General features: G+C 47.0%; 1 protein-coding gene across 13 annotated transcripts in view; it reads right to left on the reverse strand.

The window, feature by feature from the left end:
• SAMD11 (sterile alpha motif domain containing 11) overlaps window positions 1-23,332 on the reverse strand; it is a 321,250-nt gene that overhangs the window by 118,483 nt on the left and 179,435 nt on the right. The window contains exon 1 of one of the 13 annotated variants that reach the window (XM_082229930.1): window positions 9,627-9,711. The exons of 11 other annotated variants lie outside the window; for them this stretch is intronic. In XM_082229930.1, coding sequence (XP_082086056.1) covers window positions 9,627-9,683 — 57 coding nt within the window. In that variant the 5' untranslated portion in view covers window positions 9,684-9,711. Of the gene's footprint in view, window positions 1-681; window positions 718-9,626; window positions 9,712-23,332 lie in introns of those variants that run through there. One more of the 13 variants, XM_082229923.1, reaches the window with a different exon arrangement.

Raw genomic sequence — 23,332 nt, forward strand, 5'->3', positions numbered from 1 at the left:
TCCTGAACATCTTTTTATATGCCGAAGGGCCTTTGCAGATGTTTCTTTTTGTTATTAGCCAGTCACTTTAACAATGATCTGTTTTGTTTTAGTGGTATATTTTAATACCCTTTTCTATTTATTAAAAGGAAAAAATTCCAAGCAACATAAATTATCGATAAGAATAGCCCTGTTGGATCAGGCCAGTGGCCCATCTAGTCTAACATCCCGTCTGTACTCACAGTGGCCAATCAGATGCCCCAATAGAAAGCCTGCAAGCAGGACCTCTGCTCAACCAGAACTCTCCCTTTCCTTTGGTCTCCAGCAACTGGTATGCAGAGGCATTTTGCCTCTGACAATGGAGGCAGAACAAAGTAATTATCCTCCCTTCCACATCGGATGTTCAGGCTGTGAGTACCAATCCATATGTTGTCAGAACAGCACTCTCCATGCCCAAAAGGGATGTGTCGGCAGGCTTGATGGAGCCCTGAAGTTTGCATAAATGCAAGACTTCTTTTCAAACAACAACAAATAAACCTTGAAGGCAAACCCCGAAACAGCCCAATGAGAACTGAACATGCTCAGTATTAATGGAATGCTTGCTGACTGCCTGGTGGTGGTGGTAGGAATGGAGTGGAGCAGGAGGAATCCTGAACAGCAGCAGTCCATATGCTGCAACATTTTGTTGCAGGTTCCACATACCATCGATTCCTCCTCCTCCATGCAAGGATTGGTTTTTCAAAATAATCTTGAATTCGGTTAACGCCGCCCAATCCCTTTTCTGTGTTTAGAAGCAAGCTTTGCTGTGTTTCAATAGGGCTTATTCCTCAGGAAGGATTGTAGCTTTAGCCTTCTGAACTGAGCAGAGAGTTTAGACCAAAGAGGTAAATATTGGCCCTGTCAGCTCGTAAAACTGAAGCCACCCGGATTCTTCCGTGCTTTGCCTTAGCCCAGGACCTGGAACAGCACCGAGCTTTTCTGCCGCCCCAGGATACCAGTAAATTCCACCATGGGGAAATTCCACATGTCGGTTACTTTGGCAGAACATCTGTTGGGAGGGTTCCCGTGTTCCTAGGGGGTAGAAACCTGCCTGGGCGACCAAACTCAAAGAAACGTCAGTCTCTTTCAGCAGAAGCAGCTGATTTTGGCATCCTTTTTCCTCCAGCGAGTTGGAATCTGGACACTTGGAAACTGGAAGAGTCCAAAACCATCCTGAAAACCGGAGAGGCCAAATGTATTCTCTCTTTTTTGGTCTGGAACAGATTGAGTTTCATGAGTTCTGGCTCCTGACTCATCAGCTGCCTACAACCCCCCACCCCACCCAAACAATCCCTGAAATCAGACACGAGATTCTCTCCCCCAAGAGACAGTAGATTGACCAGCTCAGGTCCATAAATTTAAATGGGTCAAATTTTAGTCGGACTTTAGTTGGATATAGGCCATTGGGAAAGAAAGTGCATGCACTTTCAAAGGATCAGAGCAAAGTCAGGTCCAGCAGAACTGATTTGAGCCTCAGAAAGCACACAAAGCTGACAGACGAAGTGGGGAAGAACGTAACTCTTCAACTTGCTCTTTTAACTCAGTGAACTTTTCAACCACCCTCTCAACCAACGGAACAGTGTGGGTTGGGACGGTGGCCCAGAGGCTTTGTGGGTAACCAGCAGGAAGACCTAAAAGGGCACCACTGCCATGCCCACAAGCACCAAACTGGTGACCCCTGCCTTGGGACCCTCACAATCTCCACTCATAAATGTTTTCATCGATTATCAGTGCCCTGCTTTCCAACTCAACTCTTCCCAACCCGGAACATATTAAGAGTTTGCTAGAATTTATGAATTACTCCCGGCTTCCTGGCCTTCTGCTTGTCGCCAAGGAGCTGTGAGAAACATTTGCAGGCACGAAATGGGTGGAAAGCAGAACTGGCCAAGTTTTCTGACCTTGGCGGTATTCAAACTCCTCACGTCCTCGCTTCCCTTCTCCAGGTCCTATATTGCCTTACTCCCCGGGGTGGGGTGGGTGTTGTAATTTGGAAACTAGAAAGTTTCCTTAATAGCTTTGTCAAGGGAGCCCCTGAACAATTTTATTCCATCAAATCAGGCTTCGGTCTAAATTACTCTTTGGATCTAGATGCCACTTCGGCTAAAAATTCCTTATTGCTTAGGAAGGCAGGATTGGGGGTGGGGGGAGGCGGCTGAAAGAAAAGCCTGGGCTTCGGAGATAATCTGTTTGCATTTACTCAAGGTGCCAATAAACGAGCACTGAAGGCAGATGGTAAATTCTTTGCACCTTTCGACTCTTTTGATCCACATCTGCTTGAGACAGGATGGATAATTTCTAGAGGTCAAGAGAGCAGTAGCTTCTAGACAAGAGAACCGAGAAGCCTCCTTTCTGAACTTGCTCGTGCTATTATTTTGGTGGTGGGATAAAAGACAGCATCCCGACCACCTGGAAATGTGGAAGGAGGGAGAGTGGAAAGGATCAAAAGGGAGGGGGGTGTGTGTGTGAATATTCCCAGTTTCACATCTGACCTGGACTAAGTCACAGCGCATTTCTATGCCAGAATTCTCCCCAACTGTGCACCCATATTGAGCATCCATCCTGATTTGTTTGCAAAGAGATTAGATCATGTTGGCTATTTAATGAGTTTTCATTCTGATTTGTTTGCAAGGAGTAAAAGCAGGTGTTGTCCCACACATTCTGCTGCATTTTCCCATCATCATTCATACTGCAAGAAGTCTGATCTTTTGGAGAAGCAGGTTTGTTGTGCAAGGCCTCCCAATCAATTATAATTGTCTAATGTAAATTTGCCCTTATTGACTAAATCCCGCCTGGAAAGCACCCGTAAAGTACTTTCAGATCCCCAAGCTGGCACTTATCAACAACTGCCTTATACGAAGTCAGTCTGCTGGGTCCATATGATTCAGAACTATCTACACCAGGCATAGGCAACCTAAGGCCCATGGAGGTCGCATAACCAGCCCATGGACCCCGCCACCCGCGCGCCACGCTAAACTGGCGCGGAGCAGGGACCGCCTTCCATGACGCTGGGCAGCCTCCCATTGGCAGAAGGAAGCTCCTGCAGCCAATGGGAAGCCATGAATGCCTCCTGTGCGCTGGAAATCACGTCTGTGCATATGCAGACACCGAAATCACACACTCGCACTCCGGCCCATGAAGCAATCTCCGCAGGAGTTAAGCGGCCACAGCAGGTAAACCTTGCCGACCCCTGATCTACACAGACTGGTAGCAGCTCTCCTGGGTCTCTCCAAGCCCTATGTTGAGATACCTGGGATATTTTGAATGCAAGCAAGAGCTCTGCCACTGAGCTACAGCCCTACATAGGTTGTGATGGTCTGGAAATGGAAACTCATATTGTGTACAATGGAGAGCTTATTCAAGTAAATTTGTATGGGCATTATGTACCTTCCACATTTCACTCAGTTTCATCCAAGAAATGTGTTCTCTTTAATATTTGGACCAGATCAGCAGAAAAACAATGGAAAACAAGGCAGCCAATGTGGTGTAGCATTAAGGGGGTCAGACTAGGACCAGGGAAGCCAAGGTTCTAACATCAACTCAGCTACGACGCTCCACAGGAGATGTTGGGCCAGTCATTCCTTGTCAACCTAACCTGCCTCAAAGGGTTGCTGGACTGGCTGCGAATTCGTTTCCAGGCCAAGTTCAAGGCTGAACCTGGGACCTCCTACATGAAAGGCCGGTGCTTACCACTGAGCTAAGGTGCTTTCCCTCAGAGTGGTCCTTTAGAAAAAGTATCCCCCATCTTCTCCTAAACTCTTGCAAGTATCTGGGAGTCCACCACATGATTACCACCCATAGAAGTCCTCCACGTTGCTGGAAACTTTTCTTTTTTAAGGAAGGGTATAAAATGGCAAACACCTCTTAGAGAATTTGTATGAAGATCTCCATTGCCCTCTGCCCTTCCATATAAGCTTTCTCTTCCCCCTCCCCAAGAACACGTAAATTCCACACCAAGCCCATAAGAAATATGTGTGTGTGCGTGCACAAATTTAGGTTTCCATTCACAACCTGCTTGATGATTTGTCTACTACATGGGGGTGGGGGTGTAGAAGAGATTTTCCAGCAAATTGCATTACTTTGTTTGGTCAATTGGCCTACAAATTGATTTTCCTGTACAAATAATGAACATTTATGGTTATTTTCCCTATAGGCTTGCTTTATTTGCCATGCAACAAAGAGTGATTTTCCTGGATTTTTTGGAGACCTGAGCTTATCGCTGTTAGTAATTGTGCATGCCTGTGAATTTGGGGGAGGGGGGGAGAGAAGAGGAGGTGGTTGCAGACAAAAGGGAATCTCTTCTTGTGTTGCTGTAGGAGATGCTCCAAAGGGAGGGGAAGCAAGAACTATGCAGGAGTGTGTGCTATTCTCCACACTAACCACGCATTTACCGTAATGCCTACTTTGGCCCTGGGGGAGCAGAATGGCACCATGAGGAGGGAGGGGAGGATGCATCGCTGAGCTTGCAATGGTTACTTGCTCAGTGGCAGAGCATCAGTAGAAGGTCGCAGGTTCAATCCTCAGCATCTCCAGTTGGGGCTAGGGAAGACTTTGGTCTAAAACCCTGGAGAGCCACTGCCAGTCAATGCAGGTTGACAGACCAACGGTCTGGCTCAGTAGAAGGCAGATTCCTACATTCCTTTTTCTCAAGGGACGGGGCCAAAGTTCAGTGATAGAGCACTTGCTTCGGATGCAGAAGCAGCTTATTAATTTCATTAATAAGCAGAGTCATTAATTTCACTCCCCCTTGTTATCCCTTGCCGAATTACCTGGATATTGTTCCACGGGCATTTAGGATATATTGCAGAACGTTAGGTGACATTGCCCCACCCCCACCCCTGGATGAAGGTGAACGGAAAAAGAACTAAGCCAGGCCTCCCAAGGACTTCCTAACCAAAACACAAAAGGGGGGGGGGCGGGAATTGCTGGCTCTCATTAAGAGTTCTGCTTCTCAGCCTGGAGTTCACTTTCTAAAGCTTTTGTGGGGGGCCCTGAGGGAACTCGTCAAGCCGCTGGCGAGTGGGGATGGGGGACAAACCAGCAGCTCCAACAAATAGCAAGAGTGGCTAGGCTGTGGCAACATTTGACAGCTTAACAGGTGCACCGAACAGCTGCTATATTTAGGAATCATTAGCAAAGTACATGCCTTCACACATTTGAAGACTAGGAGAGAGTCAAGATACTGAAAATTGGGGGGGGGGGACACAAGGATGAGAGAAAGTGGGTTTTGCAGGCCCTTCACCCAATTGCTCCCACGCCAACTCCACAGGAGCCCACATGGCAGACAGGTGGAATTGAGGGATAAGAAACTGAGGACCAGAAGAAAGATGGCAGGAAGACCCAGAAGACATCCCACCTTCTCTCCAAGGTCTCAACTCTGGAAATTTTTGAAAAGCAGGACAATTAAGATTGACAGCAAGGGGAGGTGTTCCCTATATACTCACAGAATCTGACTGGATGGCATCTTGTACACCTCCTTCCAGCAACTCCTGCAGCCAGATGTGGCTCTTACCTCTGTACAGCAGGCTACATTCAAGCAATGCAAAATCCAAGTGCCTACACCCTCCCTCTCATCCAGGCAAGCAAGAGTCATTATCACAGTTCAGTGAACTTTTCCAGCCAGAGAGAGAAGAGGGTCAGTGAGGGGCATGGCATGAGAATGGAGGTGGGGCTAGGAAAGGGCATGGCCTATAAGAGTCCTGAGAGCCTGATGGAAATGTATGGAGGGCTGCATTTTGGCCCCCAGGCCTGAGATTCCCCCACCTGTGCTTTACATGACTCATGAAGTGGCCATAGAATTGTATGTAGACAGGGGTCTCTAGAAAAGGAAGCGCCAAGATGGGGTTGGCCTGTTGGCTTAGCCTTACGGTATAGAAGATTTCAACCACGGCTGCATGTTATTTCTGCACAAGGGACCAGGGAGTAATGATTTCTGCAAGAAATTCTGCAACACATGTGAGGGTCCTGCGAATTAAGGACTTTTGCACCACTATATTTGACTTGAATGAATTTATTCTGTGTGGTTTTACTATTTCACAAGATCTCTTCGGTTAATTGTGGGGAGGGGAAAGCGTGGATACAGGGCAACTCCTGACCACTGCAGGAAGGGGGATTGGAAGGACACAGAAAGAGCCCTCTTGGATCAGGTCAAGGGTCAATGTAGTCCAGCATCCTGTTCTCACAGTCCCCAATCAGATGCTTAAGGGAAACTTGCAAGCAGGGCCTAAGTGCAACAGCAACTCTCCCCACTTTGGAACCCCAGCCAACCGGCATTCAGAGCCATGCAGTGTCTGCCAACGGAGATAGAACTTAGGGTTAGTAGCCATTTGAGTACCTTACCCTCCACATTCAGGCATTCCTCGGGCAGTTTTGGATTCTGCTAGGGTACCCCAAAGGGCTAGAAACCTATGTCCCTTTATTAAAAAAGAAGAGGAAAAAAGAAATTTATTGGGATGAGAAACTCCACAAATCGCAGCACAACCTATGCTTTGTCTCCGCTCCCCCAGAACTGTAGTACAGGCGCCATTCTGGATGTAACCCCGAGCTGTAGCCCAAGGCCATAGCCCAGCTCAGCAGATCAATACGCAGTTGAATAAATAAATGGGCCGCCCAAGTGTTAGTTCAAGCCGGCGCTGTGACACGCCCCTGACAATATCGATTCCTGGAGCAAAAGCACTGTGCAATGACCCAAGAGCCTAGCATTGTAGCGTATGCCAGGTTTGGTCAGAAGCAGAGACACAGAAAATAACAATGTCTCAACACCTATGAATACAAGAAACCCACCACACTATGCTTTGAACTAACCCGTGGTGGTGTGCCCACAATTCTGTTGGATTTTCCGCATGCCATTAACTTCCCGCAACAGCCTGCATCAGCAGCCAGAACCACTCTGCCATTGGGGTGGGTGGGGGAAGCACAGAAGGGATGACTAGAACCTCTCCCCGCCCCCCCCCCGCATATGCTACTTTTTTTTTACTTGCAAGGGATGTTCTTTCCTTCTTGGCTTGTTTTTAAACCTGGAAACACTCAAAAGCAGAACCCCACGGAGTAAATAGGATTTCCCCCTACCCCCCACAGTCCTTAAAAGCTGTACAACGTAAGGACATAATAAGAGCCAATCAGATGCCTCTGGGAAGCCTGCAAGCAGAACCTGAACCCAACAAGAACTCTCCCCATTGGTGATTCCCAGCAACTGATTTTCAGAGGCATACTGCCTTCAACAGTGGATGAAGAAGATAGCCACTGTGGCTAGTCGCAACTGCTAGCCTTACCCTAGAAATCGAGAGAGGATACTAATCTATCTTAGAGACAGGGCCAGCGCCAGCAACCTTAAGTAACCACTGAGCACCAGGACCATAGCAGTGGTAGCCAACAGTGATGTGCGCCAGAATATGTTCAGAAGCCTATTTTTTCCAGCGCTTTTTTTATCCATGTGTCTACTCAGAGCAAATCTTAATTGGATACCACCCCTGAGCGGGATTGGAGGGTAGGAAGAGTGAACAAGAGGGATGCAACAAGATGAACAAACTAACAACACAGCAATAGTCAGGGCAGAACTCACAACCCTGGCCCTCAAGCCTAACTCCAGACCCCACAAATCTGTTCCTTTTCCCTTGCACAGCCATTGCACAGTGAATCCTTTATGCCTTACAAGATGAAATCGCAACGGCAGGCTAAGTTATCAACACAACCCCAGAGGGGGTGTGTGTATGTGCGTCTGTGCGCGTGCGCACACACATACACACACACACCCGCGCACAGAGTGATGGGGGAGATTGTCAACATTCACTTTGTATTTTTCTAACCCAGGGTGGCCGCGCTTGGGGTCAGCATCTGGCTGCCTGTCAACCTCCCGCTGTTCTCCGCTCCTTTATTTATTTATCTCTCCCTAACCCAATTTTCCGGCTGGAATGGCGAGAGAGTGACGGCAAAGTAACGCGATTGAGGCGCCCCGGGCAAAATGCCTATTACCTTCCCTGCCTCCCCCTTAATCAATAAAGCCATTTTGCTGCCTGATTCTGAAGCAGAGCATGCCATTCTGCAACAAGGGCCCTCGCACCAGGAGCGTGTGCAATCCGAGCCAGAGGGGGCTGTACCTGGGGTGTGCATTTTAATGTGGCCACTCTTCATGGTTGTGTGAGATGCATGTATGTGTGTATTTTCCATATACAGGGTGCAAAAGAATGATAGTGAAGGCTGGAGATGGGAGTGTGCAATTGAAAGAACTGCTGACCTGAGGAGCTGAGTTTTCTATGTGAATCTATGGGTTGGTATATGTAGATCTGCAAATATAGATATGTAGGAATGTACAAAGGCATAATTTTCTCTTCCATCTTGTATTCATCGCATGCAACTGTGAGAACAGGATGCTGGACTAGATGGGGGGGGGGGGATATTCTCAATCATGTATCGTTTACGGATTGAAAGCAACAGCAGCAGCAAATACAATTGATTTCCATTCTGGAAATGGGACGAATAAGCAAACAGCAGCAATTTCTGCTCCCATTTCCACGTTCAGCAGAATTCTTTAACTTCCTTATATGGAGGTTTGTAGAGATAGATATACATATGCACACAAAGAGTAAGAACCTTTGGGCGCTCAAGCTGAATATGAAAACACTGATTCTGGCCTGCAATTTGTTTCCAGCATCTCAGTATTCCCAGGTATACTACCTCTAAATAGGGAGGTTCCATGTCTGGCTATTACAGCATATAGCTGTCTGGAAATCTCAAATTTCTTCATCCCCCCCCCCAAAGTGTCTGAATGCCCCACAGATTACAAATATGATGCAAATAAACAGCCACATTGATAGTAACATGACAGTGGGCTCAGACTGGACTACTGGTAAACAAGTTAGCTTTAAACAGTACAGTGGTACCTTGGGTTACATACGCTTCACGTTACAGACTCCGTTAACCCAGAAATATTACCTCGGGTTAAGAACTTTGCTTCAGGATGAGAACAGAAATCGTGCTCCGACAGCGCGGCAGCAGCAGGAGGCCCCATTAGCTAAAGTGGTGCTTCAGGTTAAGAACAGTTTCAGGTTAAGAACGGACCTCCAGAACAAATTTAAGTACGTAACCAGAGGTACCACTAAACTAATTTTTTGCACACAATTCTACTACCTTGGTTGCTTGAAGCTTTTGTTGTTGAATGCATTGCCCCATGAGTCAACTACAGTATTTGTTTATTGGAAAAAAGATAGCTCTTTGCTAGCACCCTGCTGACTGGGAGAGACAGCACCATCCTGAATTGTTCTGAGGGAACAGTGTCTTGTGAATGTACAGGTGAAAACGAACAATATACTATTGTCAGCAAACCATCAATGTTGTGCTGCTGCTGTAGTCAGAAAGGTGCTAACAAAGCGCTATCTTTTCTAGTGAATAAACACTTGATAACCAACTAGAAAAGGATAGTACTTTGATAGCACTCTACTAACTGGAGGAGGCCAGTTTGTCGCCAATAGTTATCTTGCCTGTAGCTGCTGAAGGCGATTGGGTGGATGGGGACGAATTTGTCAATATTGCCTGTGACAGAAAAGCAAAACATTGTTTTGGCAGGTGCCTGTAACTGAACACTGTCTTAGTAGACATAGCCCGGCTTAACATACCTGTCGCTTGCCTTTGGGCAAAACGTTTGGCCCTTGCTGAAGGATGGCAGTTCTCATTATGAGCAGGGTGGGGAGGGAGAAGAGCGCCGTTCAGCACATTTCCCAACGGTAAAACTGTACCCTGCGATGCTTTACGCCCCAACTGGTTTCCCCCCTCCTGAACAACCCACTGCTATTGACATCCTTCCAAGATCGTTAAAGCAAACATCAAGGAAAGGGAGAAATTTGTTTGTTTAAGGAGGTGCAAGTCTTGACAAAACAGACCCTAATCAGTTATTTAGATAATTGAAAAGCCGCCAGGTCTTTGTTACCTGCCAGGGCCAAACAGGAAAGGCTGGGGAGAAGGAGAGAAAAACACAGACAAAAAAAAGCAGCCAGACAAGGACTGGGGCTCAAATAGCATCCAGGTGTGGAAATAAGGTTTGGCTCACAGATGAAAACCACACAGGGCTCGTTGACAACGGCAAAGCTTGATCTTCTGTCCTTTGCAATAGTTTGTCTTAGGGCTGTAAACACAGCAGTCGGGTTTTGTTTTTTTAAGTGGAAGAACAAAGGGGTACTATTTCTTTCTTATCCTACCCTCCTCCCAAGAAACTCTCAAGGTGGCATTGGTGGTCCTCCCCTCCGTTATTATTTTCAGAACAACCCTGAGAAGTAGGCCTGGCCGAAAGAGAGCAAGCTTTTTTAATGTGCCTTGAGAGCTTCTTGGCCAAGTGGGGATGCGAACTTATGCTTTGCCCCCACCCTACCCTTAGTCTGACACTCTAACCATCGCACCATGCTGCCTCTCATGGGCAAGTCTAACTTGCAGTGTTGGTACACCAAGCAGATTCTGAGCAAAGATGTTTAGCTAGTGATATATGTTGAAAGGGATGCGGGTGGCGCTGTAGGTTAAACCACAGAGCCTAGGACTTGCCGATCAGAAGGTCGGCGGTTCGAATCCCCGCGACGGGGTGAGCTCTCGTTGCTTGGTCTCTGCTCCTGCCAACCTAGCAGTTCAAAAGCACGCCAAAGTGCAAGTAGATAAATAGGTACTCCGGCGGGAAGGTAAACGGCGTTTCCGTGCACTGCTCTGGTTTGCCAGAAGCAGATTAGTCATGCTGGCCACATGACCCGGAAGCTATATGCCGGCTCCCTCGGCCAATAAAGCGAGATGAGCGCCGCAACCCCAGAGTCGGCCACAACTGGACCTAATGATCCGGGGTCCCTTTACCTTTATATGTTGAAAACCAGATTATCGCCCAGCCCTAGTTTTCCACACATTACACTCCAGCCTTCCCCAACCTGATACCCACCAGATGTTTTGGATCACTCCTGAATGGGGTGGATGAGAGTTGTGGTCCAAACCACCTGGAGGGCTCGTGGTTGGGGAAGGCTGCACTGATCAGGCTCCCCACCCCCTCAACTTGTAAATTAGAATTATGCAAAATATACCCTAATGCCCACATGTTTTACATTGATAACAATATTCACCTCTATATCTGCAAGGAATCCCCCCCCCCCCCGAGTGGACACAAAGTAAAACACTGAAAGAAAGGGAACAGACTAGCTTCTCGGGGGGGGGGGGGAGAATACAGTGGTACCTCAGGTTAAGTACTCAATTTGTTCCAGAGGTCCATTCTTAAGCTGAAACTGTTTTTAACCTGAAGCACTACTTTAACTAATGGGGCTTCCTGCTGTTGCCAAGCCGCCAGAGCACGATTTCTGTTCTCATCCTGAAGCAAAGTTCTTAACCTGAAGTACTCTTTCTGGGTTAGCGGAGTCTGTAACCTGAGGTACCACTGTAGTTTGAAGAAGCCATGTTTGTGTGGTGCAGAGTTCAGGTTGCTGCAGGAATATATTCACAGCATGGCCCTATAGCAGTCCAAGTTTGGAATTTGATGATGTAACAAAATTTATGCACTGCTTGGTGTATTATTGCTAACCTCGAAATGTTTAGCAATAAAACTTTAAAACTATCAATTGAAAAACAGCCAAAAACAGACATTTTAAAATACAGTAAGCCCACAACATGCATGCATGTAACACATTTGAGCTTTATGTGCGTGGCAAAAAAGTAAATAAGAAGGGGGTTGGAAAGGGGGCAGGGTTCCAGGAAAAACGACTTTCACTATCCCACCTGCCACTGAACCCCATGTGTTTTGACTATATGCAATTTTGGCTTTAAGAGCAATCCCTGGGAACAGAACCCCTGTGTAAGTTGTGGGCTTGCTGTAATCAAATAAGTAGCTCTGAAGAAATAAGACACATGCAACTCCTACATGTCTAGAAGGGCCGGCCTAAACAAAGATGCTTTTTAGCAGGCACCAAAAACATTACAGTGAAGTCGCCTGTCTGATATCAATAGGCAAGGAGTTCCAAAATGAAGGTGCTGCCACACCAAAAGGCCAATACAGTGGTACCTCACGTTAAGTACTTAATTCGTTCCGGAGGTCCATTCTTAACCTGAAACTGTTCTTAACCTGAAGCACCACTTTAGCTAAAGGGGCCTCCTGCTGCCGCCGCACCGCCAGAGCATGATTTCTGTTCTCATCCTGAAGCAAAGTTCTTAACCTGAAGCACTATTTCTGGGTTAGCGGAGTCTGTAACCTGAAGCCACAGACTGAAACCGTTGAGCGGGCATATATATAGTGTAAACTAGTTCCAATCCATAAGGGCTTCATATACTAACTGTAACACTCTGAACTTGTCTCTTACTTCCCTACCCACTGGGAGGGGGGCATTTATCCAGAGTATATATATTTTTAAAAATTCCAGTAAGAAGCTCCTTGCAACGGATTCCGTACAGCGAGACTTCACCTGTTAGGCTTCCTCCAGGAAGGCTTCCATGGCACACATTCAAAAAACTGCCAAACATCTCCGGAAGGGGAGGAGGGGGGAAACGCAAACAAACCTCAAACAGGATAGATGAGAAAAACCTCAAAAGCTCCTTTGTCCCTTTTGGCCGCCAAAAGACCTGCCTTGAATGGTGGGTGGGCTGCTGCCGGCTCCGCTCCCCAAACAGGTAACAAGCAGACTTTTGAGATCGCTCTAAGGTACACTTCACTCTCGCCTCCTCTCTCCTGACTGGTATGAAGCTTAAGGAGAGAAAATGTGCTTCTGGCATGCCAAGGAAATATAGAAAGCTGCCTGAAACAGAGACAGACTTTTGGTCCATTTGGGAAAGGGACCCCAAGGGTCATCTAGTCCCACCCTCTACAATGATTTTTACTAGCTTACCTGCCCACCAATAACCATGTTTACCATCTCTGACTTTAAAAAGAGAGAGTAAAAATAACCTTTTTTTGGTAAAGATTGTCATTAGGGACAACTTTCATTCGCCACAGGTGCACATCTATTTACCAGCCAGCCATAACCCCTTCTTCATAAGACTCCTGCAAAAACAAAGCGGATGGGGTCAGGGAAAGGATATGAAAAGTTATTGATCCGAGGAGAATTCATTTTACCTACAAGGGGACAGGACTTTCTCACTTATTTAATCAAGGGCTGCCATCAAAACCATAGCGAATTTTAGTATTATCTAATTCTACCTAATCTCATTCGATCACTATTGCTCCACCACAGCTGAGAAGGGAAGTCCTGCCTGTTCTTGTCTTCAGGTGCTATCTCCTGTTGCCTTAGCAACGCAGCAAAATGCCATTTCCACAGAAGTCAGACCTACCACATTTATCTCCAGGTTTATTTTTTAAAATACAACCCCTATATATGGATGTGTTTAAACCCATATACAGGGGTTGTACTTGAAAATAAATAAACTGGGGTGCAGACATATGCCCCCTCCCCAAGAGCAAGCAGAAAAAGGGGGAGGGGGATCTATGCAAAACTCAAAAACCACCAATGAGAGATTAGGTTAAGTTACACCAAATTAGAAAGCAAGAGGAGAAAACAACTCATTTAGTTCAGTTTTGGTCACCATGTTCTGCAGTTCACGTGGAAGTTTGGAGTCCAGAAACAACCGGAGGGCCACAGGGTTCACCAACCTTGTTTTAATCAGCCTCAATAAGAGCCAGATCAGGCACGCATGCAGAAACACAACAAGAAGTCTCCTTTCTGGACCACATTCCCTATCACCCCTGACCATTCATCAGGCTGGGTGCCGGGGCTGGTGGGAATTGGAGTCCAACAACATCTGCAGGGCCACAGCTGCCTCTGTCTTGCTCTACTGAAACCAAGCCTAAGAACTCATAAGTGACCCGAACACATTAATCTTCCTCCGCTTACTTTTGGCTTTCCATCTCTTTCCCAGCCCCCAAGGGCCAATGGTCAGGGATAATGGGCAGTGGGAGCAGCCAAACAACATCTGGACTGCCACAAGTTCCCCGTCCCTGATTTACAAGGTTAATTACGCAGCTGGAGCCCTGCAAGGGGAAGAGCAGCTGGCAAAGGCAATTCTGAGCAAGAAAAACAGCTGGTGAGGGAAGAGGATTAGGAACTCTTGACTCCTGCTCCGTTCAAAAACCACAATCTCCCAAACCTCCTTTCCATTTAAAAATAAAGCACACGAAGGTTGGGGGTTTTGTTACACATATTTGCACATATCATTTGCACCACGGCCCGCTGCCGTGAGAGGAGGAGCAGCAGCAGTAGCTAAAGGCAAGGAACGATGGAGAAGAACTGTAAGTGCATCCGAAAGAGATAAAAGACTTAGCACTGGCAGTTCAGAGCAGACTGAAAAGGACCACGGATGACACCAGGAGAAAAGGTCCATGAAGGTTAGTATCGCAACAGGCGAGTGAAGTGCTAGCTAACATTTCAACATAAGCACAGACTTCAAAAGGCGAGTAGGCATGATGGGGAAAAAGTAAACACACTCGTAAACTCTTTTTGTGTGTGTTTTTAAAAAGAGCATAAGAATAGCCTGCTGGATCATGCCGATGCCCCATATGCTCCAGCATCCTGTTCTCACAGTGATGAACCAGATGCCTGTGGGAAACCAGTGAGCAGGGCTCTCCCCTCTCCTGTGGTTTCCAGCAGCTGGTAATCAGAAGCATTTCTGCCTCCAACTGTGGTTGGCAGAGCATAGCCATTATGGCTAGCAGCCATTGAGAGCCCTATCTTCCATGAATTTGTCCAAACCACCCAAGCTGGTAGCCACCACTGCCTCCTGGAGGAGGGAGTTGCATAGTTTTTGATTATGCGCTGCATGGAAAAGCACTTTCTTTTATCTGACCTACATCTTCCAACGTTCAGTTTCATTGGATGTCCATGAGTTCTACTGATAGGCAAGGAGAAAAACTTTTCTCAATTCATTTTCTGCATCCCATGTACAGTCATACCTCGGGATGAATACGCTTTAGGTTGAGCGTTTTCAGGTTGCGCTCTGCGGCAACCCAAAAGTAATGGAACGCGTTACTTCTGGGTTTTTCCACTTGCGCATGCGCAGACGCTCACACACATGCGCAGAAGCAACAAACCGCGACCCGCACAGACGCGTGTTACGTTCGCTTCAGGATGCAAATGGGGCTCCAGAACGGATCCCATTTGCATCCAGAGGTACCACTGTATAATGTTATAAACCTCTACCATGTTACCTGTTGGTTGCCTTTCCACTAAACTGAAAAGTCCCAAACGCTGCAACACTTCTTCATAGGATAGTTGCTCCCCTTGATCATTTTGGTCACCCTATTCAGAACCTTTTCCAACTCTACAATATCTTTTTTTTGGAGTGAGGGGACCAGAACTGTACAGTACTGTAAATGTGGTCACACCATAGATTGGTATAACAACATTATGATATTGGCAGTTTTATTTTCAATTCGTTTTCTAATGATCCCTAGCTTGAAATTTGCCTTTTCCAGAGCTGCCACACTCTGGGATTGGCATCTTCACTGAGCTATCTGCTGTGAATCCAAGGACTTTCTTCTGGTCCATCACCTCTAGTTCAGACTCCGTGAGTGTCCTTGTGAAATTAAGATTTTTTTCCCCTACAACATGTACCACTTTATATTTCTTTACGTTGAATTGCATTTGCCATTTTCCTGCCCCAAAAGTCGTTTACCGTCAAAAAAATATAAAAATGCTATTGAGTCCTCAGGATTGTTTTCAATAAACTTATGTGTCTCTGCTAGATTTTTTTCCTGAGCAGAAGAAAAAAAACCCCATGTCAATACCTCTTTTTTCAAAACCCATGAACACCCAACTTAAGAGAACATATGCACCCACCCAGGTCACTTTCAAATGACTCGTTCATTGAGCATTCATTCTCATCTGTTTGCAGAGAGGTGAGATGATGTTGCTTCTGCAAGTGCCCATATTTAGTGAAACCTGACCGCTGTGATGTGAATCTGGGCTGCATTCACAACATGCATTTAAATCACATCCCCGCACAATAAAAAGGAATCTGGGTTGGCTACTACGAGAATGCTGGACTAGATGGCCCACTGGCCTGATCCAGCAGCACCCTTCTAAGGCGAGGAAATATTCCAGGCCTTTCTAGATCTTGAACACCCCATTGCAAGTGGGGTGTGAAGTTCAGCATCATAGACCTTCTATTTTCAGGAAGAAAAAACTTGAAAAATATCCACAAGCACTTCCTCTCTCTGGATTTTCCCTTGCCGCACCCCCGTTTGCACACAAAAGTTTCAAAAGGCATAGAGCGCCTCCATCAAGAAAGCTGAATAAATTATGCAAAGCTTAACAGATGCACACAACGAAGGACGACAGTTAGCAAAACATGTTGCAACGGCAGGATTTTGCTTTCAGAGCCACAAAACTGGGTAGGGGAGAAGGGCTTGAGAGGTAGAGAATCTTTAATTTTATTTTTAAACTGACTGCTGATCATTTATAGGAAATTATACAATTGCTCATTTACTAAACTGGCCTTTTAAATAATAAATCTATCCAGATAATTAAAATACCGAGACGGTCTGGTTGAAACGCTGGCCAATTTGGCAAGTACGATTGGAAAGAGCTTTTGCTCAAGGGTGTCCTCCCCACTCCGCCATGTGCAAAACGAATCAAGAGCAATTAAAACTCCGAGCTCTAACCATATCCAGAATGTGCGTAAGGCTCTCCTTCTGCACATCTGGGAATTCCCACCCTTCTGCCTCCTTCAGGCACGTTACAGCGGAATCCTGCATCGGATTATACTTTTGACCCATGGGGAGGCATGATTTCCGCTCCGTCTTCACTATCATCCGGGAAGCAAATTAGGGCCAAGGACAAGAGCTAAGGGAAAGATGTAGTTATAAAAGAGGAGGTTCAGTAACGTTTAGTGTTATCAGCCCCATCACAAGAGAGCTAAAGGTGGCCCTAGTGTAGTGGGGCCCAGGTTAAATCCCTGGTGTGTGGGAGACCCTGTGCCTGAAATCCAAAAAGCCACTGCCAGTCAGTGTAGACAATATTGAAGTGCATGAACCATTGACCTGATTCTTTATAAGGGAACTTCCTAAGTTCCTGTCTCTTAAGGGACAGACCAAAGCTCAGTGGCAGAGCATGTGCTTTGAATGCAGAAGGTTCTATCTGCAAACCCAGGCATCTCCCAGGTGGGCTTTGTAAGATCCTCTGCTTGTAACCCTGGAGAGCTGCTTTCAGTTAGTGAAAAACTAGGAAGCTGTGTCCAAACCCTACACTGATAGTATTTTAGTTGCCAATTAAAGACATCTATTTGCTTGGGCCTTTGAGGCATAAATGCCTCAAAGTCAGTAAAGTCAGCAGCTGCTACTAATTTTAATTTTAATTTTTGGAAATGCAGTTTCCGATGCTTTCCCTGCAATGCTTTTCACTGCCCTGGGCTCCTACCAGAAGAAGGGTAGTATAAAAAGGGAATGATCGTTATAGATGATGGACCAATGGACTGAAAGTCTACATGGATGTGTCTACCTATGCATAAGAATGCAAGAAAAGCCCTCTTGGATCGAGCTAAAGGACATTAGTCCTGCACCTTGTTCTCACAGTGGCCAACTAGATGCATATGGGAAGCCTTGACTGGCAACAGCAAGCAGAACTTAAGGGCAACACAGCACTCTCTTCCCACTTGCATGGGAGAGACCCCCTGTCAGAAAGCTGAAAGCTGCCTCTGAGAGTGGAAGGAGAGCATCGCCATAATGGCTAGTAGCTATGATTAAACACATTCGAGGAGGATAAGGCAATGGAAGTTGAATTGGGCATGGTCGGCCAATTGGTGCCAAAGAAGGATAGAACTTTCTTTATGTATGCTACAACAGCAGCAAGAATACTTATTGCAAAGTATTGGAAGACACAAGATCTACCCACTCTGGAAGAATGGCAGATGAAGCTAATGGACTACATGGAACTGGCGGAAATGACTGGCAGAATCCGAGACCAGGGAGAAGAGTTGGTGGAAGAAGATTGGAAAAAATGTAAAGTATAATTACAAAAACATTGCAAAATTAATGAATGTTAGAAGGATGTTGGAATGAAGCTATATGGTTTTAGCAGAAATGTAATAAAGAACTAAGTAAAAGCTGATTGATAATGGGCCAAAATGAAAAAATTTAAGGTTAGACCGTTAAGATAAATTATAGAACAAAAGTTGAGAAAGATGGAAAGAATTTGCTGAAATAGTGAATTGAGCTAGAATACAAAAAGGGAGGTGTGAGGAGGTCGATGAAACAAGTAAATGAAAGGTACAGATATGGAATATCGGATGTGTTTTAATGTTTTTTCTTTTTTGTTGTATTGTTTTTATTTTATGTTTTTTATGTATTGTAATGTATGTTTTGTTAATTTTTTATTGTTTTTCCTTTTTCTGCTTTCTGTAATTCTTAAACTCTTAATAAATATCTTTTTTAAAAAAAGGAATTTGAATGTATCTCTGAAAATCCAGATGCTGGTGGACTCTAAACCCACTCACCCACGACACCGACCATGCCAGCTGGGGGCTGATGGGAACCTGCAGGGCCACAGGATCCCCTATCCATAGACTTTGGCTACAGAAGAACTAATGGGACGATACTCCATCAGCACACGAATTATAACAGCCAATGACAAAAACAGTCCCTACTAGGACTGATCCAAAAGTTGCAACTCTTCAGCAATAAGGCATTTCAGTGGAAGGAGGGGAGAGGAGGGAAGAGAAGGGAAACCAGGGGTCAGCAAACTTTTTTAGCAGGGGGCCGTTCCACTGTCCCGCAGACCTTGTGGAGGGCTGGACTATATTTTGAAGAAGAAAAATGAACCCTCAAATAACCCAGAGAAGCATTTTAAATAAAAGCACACATTCTACTCATGTAACAACACCAGGCAAGCCCCACAAATAACCCAGAGGTGCATTTTAAATAAAAGGATACATTCTACTCATGTAAAAACACGCTGATTCCTGGACCATCCATGGGCCGGATTTGTCCCGCAGGCCTTAGTTTGCCTACCCATGAGAAAACCATAGAACAGAAAGGTGGCAACAGTGACTCCCCCCTCCTGGTCAGCTCAGCACTGGCATCTGTTGTGCAGCCAGATCCTTGCCAAGTGTCTAGATGGAGGAAACAGCCTGCACAGAGCAGAACCACCAGCTAACATGCCAAGGAACTAGGTAATGTGTGGAAGAGTGAGAAGGGGGGGGGGGACAAAACTTTTTTTAAAAAAGTTTGCATGTGCTGCAGGAAAGCGCATCCTCCCTCCCACTCACTCACCCACCCCTCTTGAAGAAAAAGACAAGAAAAGAAAATCAATACTTAAAGGATGGTGTTGCTTCAAATTCCAATTGGGGGGGGGCGTTGAGGAAGAGGGAGTTTTTCTTGATCCTATGGGGCAGATGGGCACAGAGCATCACTGCCCGTTGGGGAATTTAAAGCAAGTGCCTTGCATATGTTCACAGTGAAGTCCCAGCTGACAGCTGCTCCCCCCACCGCCAGCCTGAAAGCAGTTGCCAGCGAGCCAGAGTTGGGGACACTGAGCCACCAGCAAATTAAAAACAGTCGCTCATGCCCTGAAGCAGTGGAGACAGCCCCCGAGCAGTTTTAATGACATCTCTAAATAATTTTGACAGCGAAATTACTTATCGGAGCTCACCTTTACACTGCCCTTGACACATCACTAACAAGATGAGGCCGCTTCCCCGACCTCCCCATTTATTAATTTATTTGCATTCCTGCTCTTCTACTACTCCTCTTCACACACACACACACACACACACACAAACACACACAAATTCCACCCCAGTCTCTCTCAGATTTTAACAAGCTCATCTGAACCTGGGTTGTGCTCCCCAGGCAAATGTGTCATGCCTGTGACTGAAGCAGCACTGGCCATGAGAAGTGTTTTGTGGGTCTGCACATGAACTGCCACGGCCTTCCTCCGGCAGGAGTGGGGAAGCTTTTTCCAAACCGAGGGCCGCGTTCCTTTCTGGGCAACCTTCCGAGGGCCGCATGCCAGTGGTGGGCAGGGCCAGAGGCAATAGCGAATGGAGCAGCAAACGTAAAAATTTTAACCTTTGCACAGCTTCTGCACAGGCTCCCGTCTCTATCCTCTAGCCAGGCAAGCAAGAGGCATCAGAGTTCAAGGACACATTTCCAACTGGGCAAAAACTCACTCAAAGAAGGAATGAAGCAAGGCTGGTGAGGGTCCAAAGGGCCAAATAGAGGTGTCTGGAGGGCTGCATCTGCCCCCCCCCCAGCCTGAGGTCTCCCACCCATCATACAAAATAAATTCCAAAATCAAACCAACAACAACAACAAAATGACCATCTCAACTCAGAAAGTTGCCAGCTAACTTCTACAGAGCTTTTTAAAATGCTCTCAGAGAATTAGAGCACGAGGCTCTTAATCTCAGGGCCAAGGGTTCAAGCCCCACACTGGGTGAAAGATTCATGCATTGCATGGGGGCTAGACTAGATGATCCTCATGGTCCCTTCCAACTCTATGATTCTATTAACTGAAAACGTCTATAGGTATACAAGCTGGTGGCAACTGGGGAGAGTAACTCAGCTGGCTTAAGCAATTACATCAGCATACCATACATTGCAAAACGTCATACAGACAGGTTTTTACAAAATTGGAGTAATAGAATGGACTGGGGGACAGACTCTTAAGTTTCCCTCTGACAAGCGCAGCAGGCTTGACCAGCAGTGCAATCCTGAACCATGTCAACTCCAGACTATGTTCTGGTGAACTCAGTGGATTTTACATCCAGGTGAGCCCAGTTAGGATCGCAGTCTTAGTTTCTCTATGGTGTTCACCTTCAGTTTTCTGTGGTTTCCACTTTCTGTGCAGCAGGGCCCTACCAGCTAACCACCACCACTTGCTCTCCAGAAACCAGACTGCAACGCGCACTTGCGAGCACAGAGAACAGGCCAATCCTGCAGAGCAGCTCAAAGGAGCAGCTCACAAACACACCGCCCGTCCATTAAGCACTGGAATTCTGACTCTGAAAGCTGTCTCCAAAGGGTGCAATTTCAACGTTTCCCCCAATAAATCAAACTCAATGTACCAGAATAAACGCCAATTCAAAGCAGCGTGAAACCACAAATAAAGAAATCCTCGCCATGCAGAATTAAAGATCTGCAGGGACCAAAATGATTGCAAATGTGAATTCAGGGTGGTGTGGGGGGGACGGGGGGGGCAGGAAAGAAGGAGGATTTACCATAACAAGAACACTCTCCTGACACACACAGTGAGCCTTGAGAATCCCCTCCTTAACAACCACAGGTGTTTGCCTGCAATCTAGATGTGGGAAGGCTGGAGAGAAAGTGTGTGCTGGCACACTACTACTGGACACCTTGGAGGTGTGAAGGCCATCACAACAACCCCAATACAACAATGTGTGTGCACGTGTGTGTAACTACAGCTGAAATCCTATGCCCATTTATCTGGGAGCAAACCCCACTAAACAAGCCCAGTCAGGGCTGCTGGGAGTTGCAGCCCTTGAGAGCCACAGATTTCCCCATAGGAATGGGCTGCAACCTCAATGCATGCTTACCAAGGAGCAAATCCCATTGCACTGATGTGTGCTTAGCACGTGCAATGGTCCCAGGCAGGTGTACACAGAATTGCACCTAAGGAGAAGGACCTTATATGCACTTCATCCCAATAAGTAGGCCTGTTGAGCTCAATTAGGTTTGCTTTCAGGTTCTAATCGAATGGGCAGGGGAAGCTGCAACACAATGCAACACAGACTCTTGCAAAGTGCATTTTGGAGCCCCTTACTTGGGGAGGCCGCCTCGTAACTTTGAAGCCCTTTTCACACGTTCCACTGAACCCGCAAGAAGCGGGAGAGGGGTAAAAAGCTGGCTCTTGACAACGACGCTGCATTCCCCGCGGGCGCGACCTCGCTCCTGCGAGTTCAAAGTAACGTATGAACAGTAACTCTTTCCGTGCGCCCCCTCCCAAGAGAGGAGAAGGGGCTGCTCCCTGTAAGCCGTTCTCTTTCTCTGTGCAAAAGTGAGAGGGGGCGGAACTGAAGACTCACCGAGTTTGCAAACTCCTCTCGGCCCCGTGCGGGTCTCTCCCTCTCGTTTTTCTCCTGCTGCTGTCGCTGCAAGCAAGCACCTAGCAAGCCAGCCAGCCAGCGCGGCGGCGGCGTTGGCCTCGTCCTCCTCCTCCATCAGGGGAGCGGGTGGCCCCTTCTCCTCTGCCTGCCCCTGCAGTGACCTCCCCGCCCGCCTCCTCTCCTCTCCAGCGCCGCGCCCTTCCGCCCGATTAGCCGCCCGGCCGCCGGGTGGGCTTGCTCAGCTGCGTCGCTTGATTGATGCGACGGCGGCAGCAGCGGGAGCGGGAGAGACGCGCTCTGCTGGAGGAGGAGGAGACGCCGCCGCCAAGGCAGCCGCAGCGGGCGAGACGCGGCTCCGCTCGCTGGGAAAGGAAAGCAAGCAAAGGACAGCAGGCGCTGCAGCCGCCAGGAGGCGGGGAACACTTGTCAGAGGTCAACTCCCGCCGCATGTTGTATCGCGGGGGCTGATTATTCTTAGAGGCGCCTTTTCAAGGTCCCCGCGCTAAGAATCGAGGCTGGAACTTGCGCACCTTCTCCAGAAACATATTGCGCACCCACCGTTTCTCAATCTTGGCTCCGTAGCTGTCGTTGGACTACAACTCCCATCATCCCTAGGCTAGCAGGACCAGTGGGAGTTGTAGTCCAACGACAGCTGTGGCCCCCAAGGTTGAGAAACCCTGTAAAATGCATGTTTTAAAACATATGACTTTCCCCAAAAATAATACTGGGAGCTACAGCTTGTTAGGTTGCTGGGTGTTGTAGTTCTGTAAGGGGGAAACTACAGCTCCCAAGATCATGGGTTTTGAATGTATGTTGCGGATCTGCCCTTATACTGTTAGGGCTCCTTCCCTCCCCATCCTGGGATCGGTAGTTTACTAAGAGTGCTGAGAGTTGTTATGAGGTGACCTCACAAACTACAGCTCCCAGGATTCTTTGGGGGGGGTCCTACTTTAAACGTAACATATAGTGTGGGGTAATTTTTTTAACCTCACCTTTCCTGCATGGAGCTCAAGGTGGCATAATGTGGCTCTCCCTGCCTTACCCATTACAGCCTCACAAACAACTCTGAGGTAGGTTTGGCTGAGGGTGACTGGCCAAATATCACTCAAGTGAGCATTGTGGGTAGGTGGGAATCTGAATCCTGGTCTCCCAACCTTTGGTGCAACAGAGGTTTGCTGAACTACAAATCCCATCATCCCTGGGCAGTGGCCTCTATGCTTTCTGGGGCTGATGGCATTTGTAGTTCAGCAACATCTGGAGGGCCACAAGTTCCCCAAAACCTGCCCTACTCCAACCACACTACACTGGCATACTTAATCAGG

The sequence above is a fragment of the Podarcis vaucheri genome (genome assembly GCF_965113315.1).
Source record: "Podarcis vaucheri genome assembly, chromosome: 7".
Lineage (NCBI taxonomy): Eukaryota > Metazoa > Chordata > Lepidosauria > Squamata > Lacertidae > Podarcis > Podarcis vaucheri.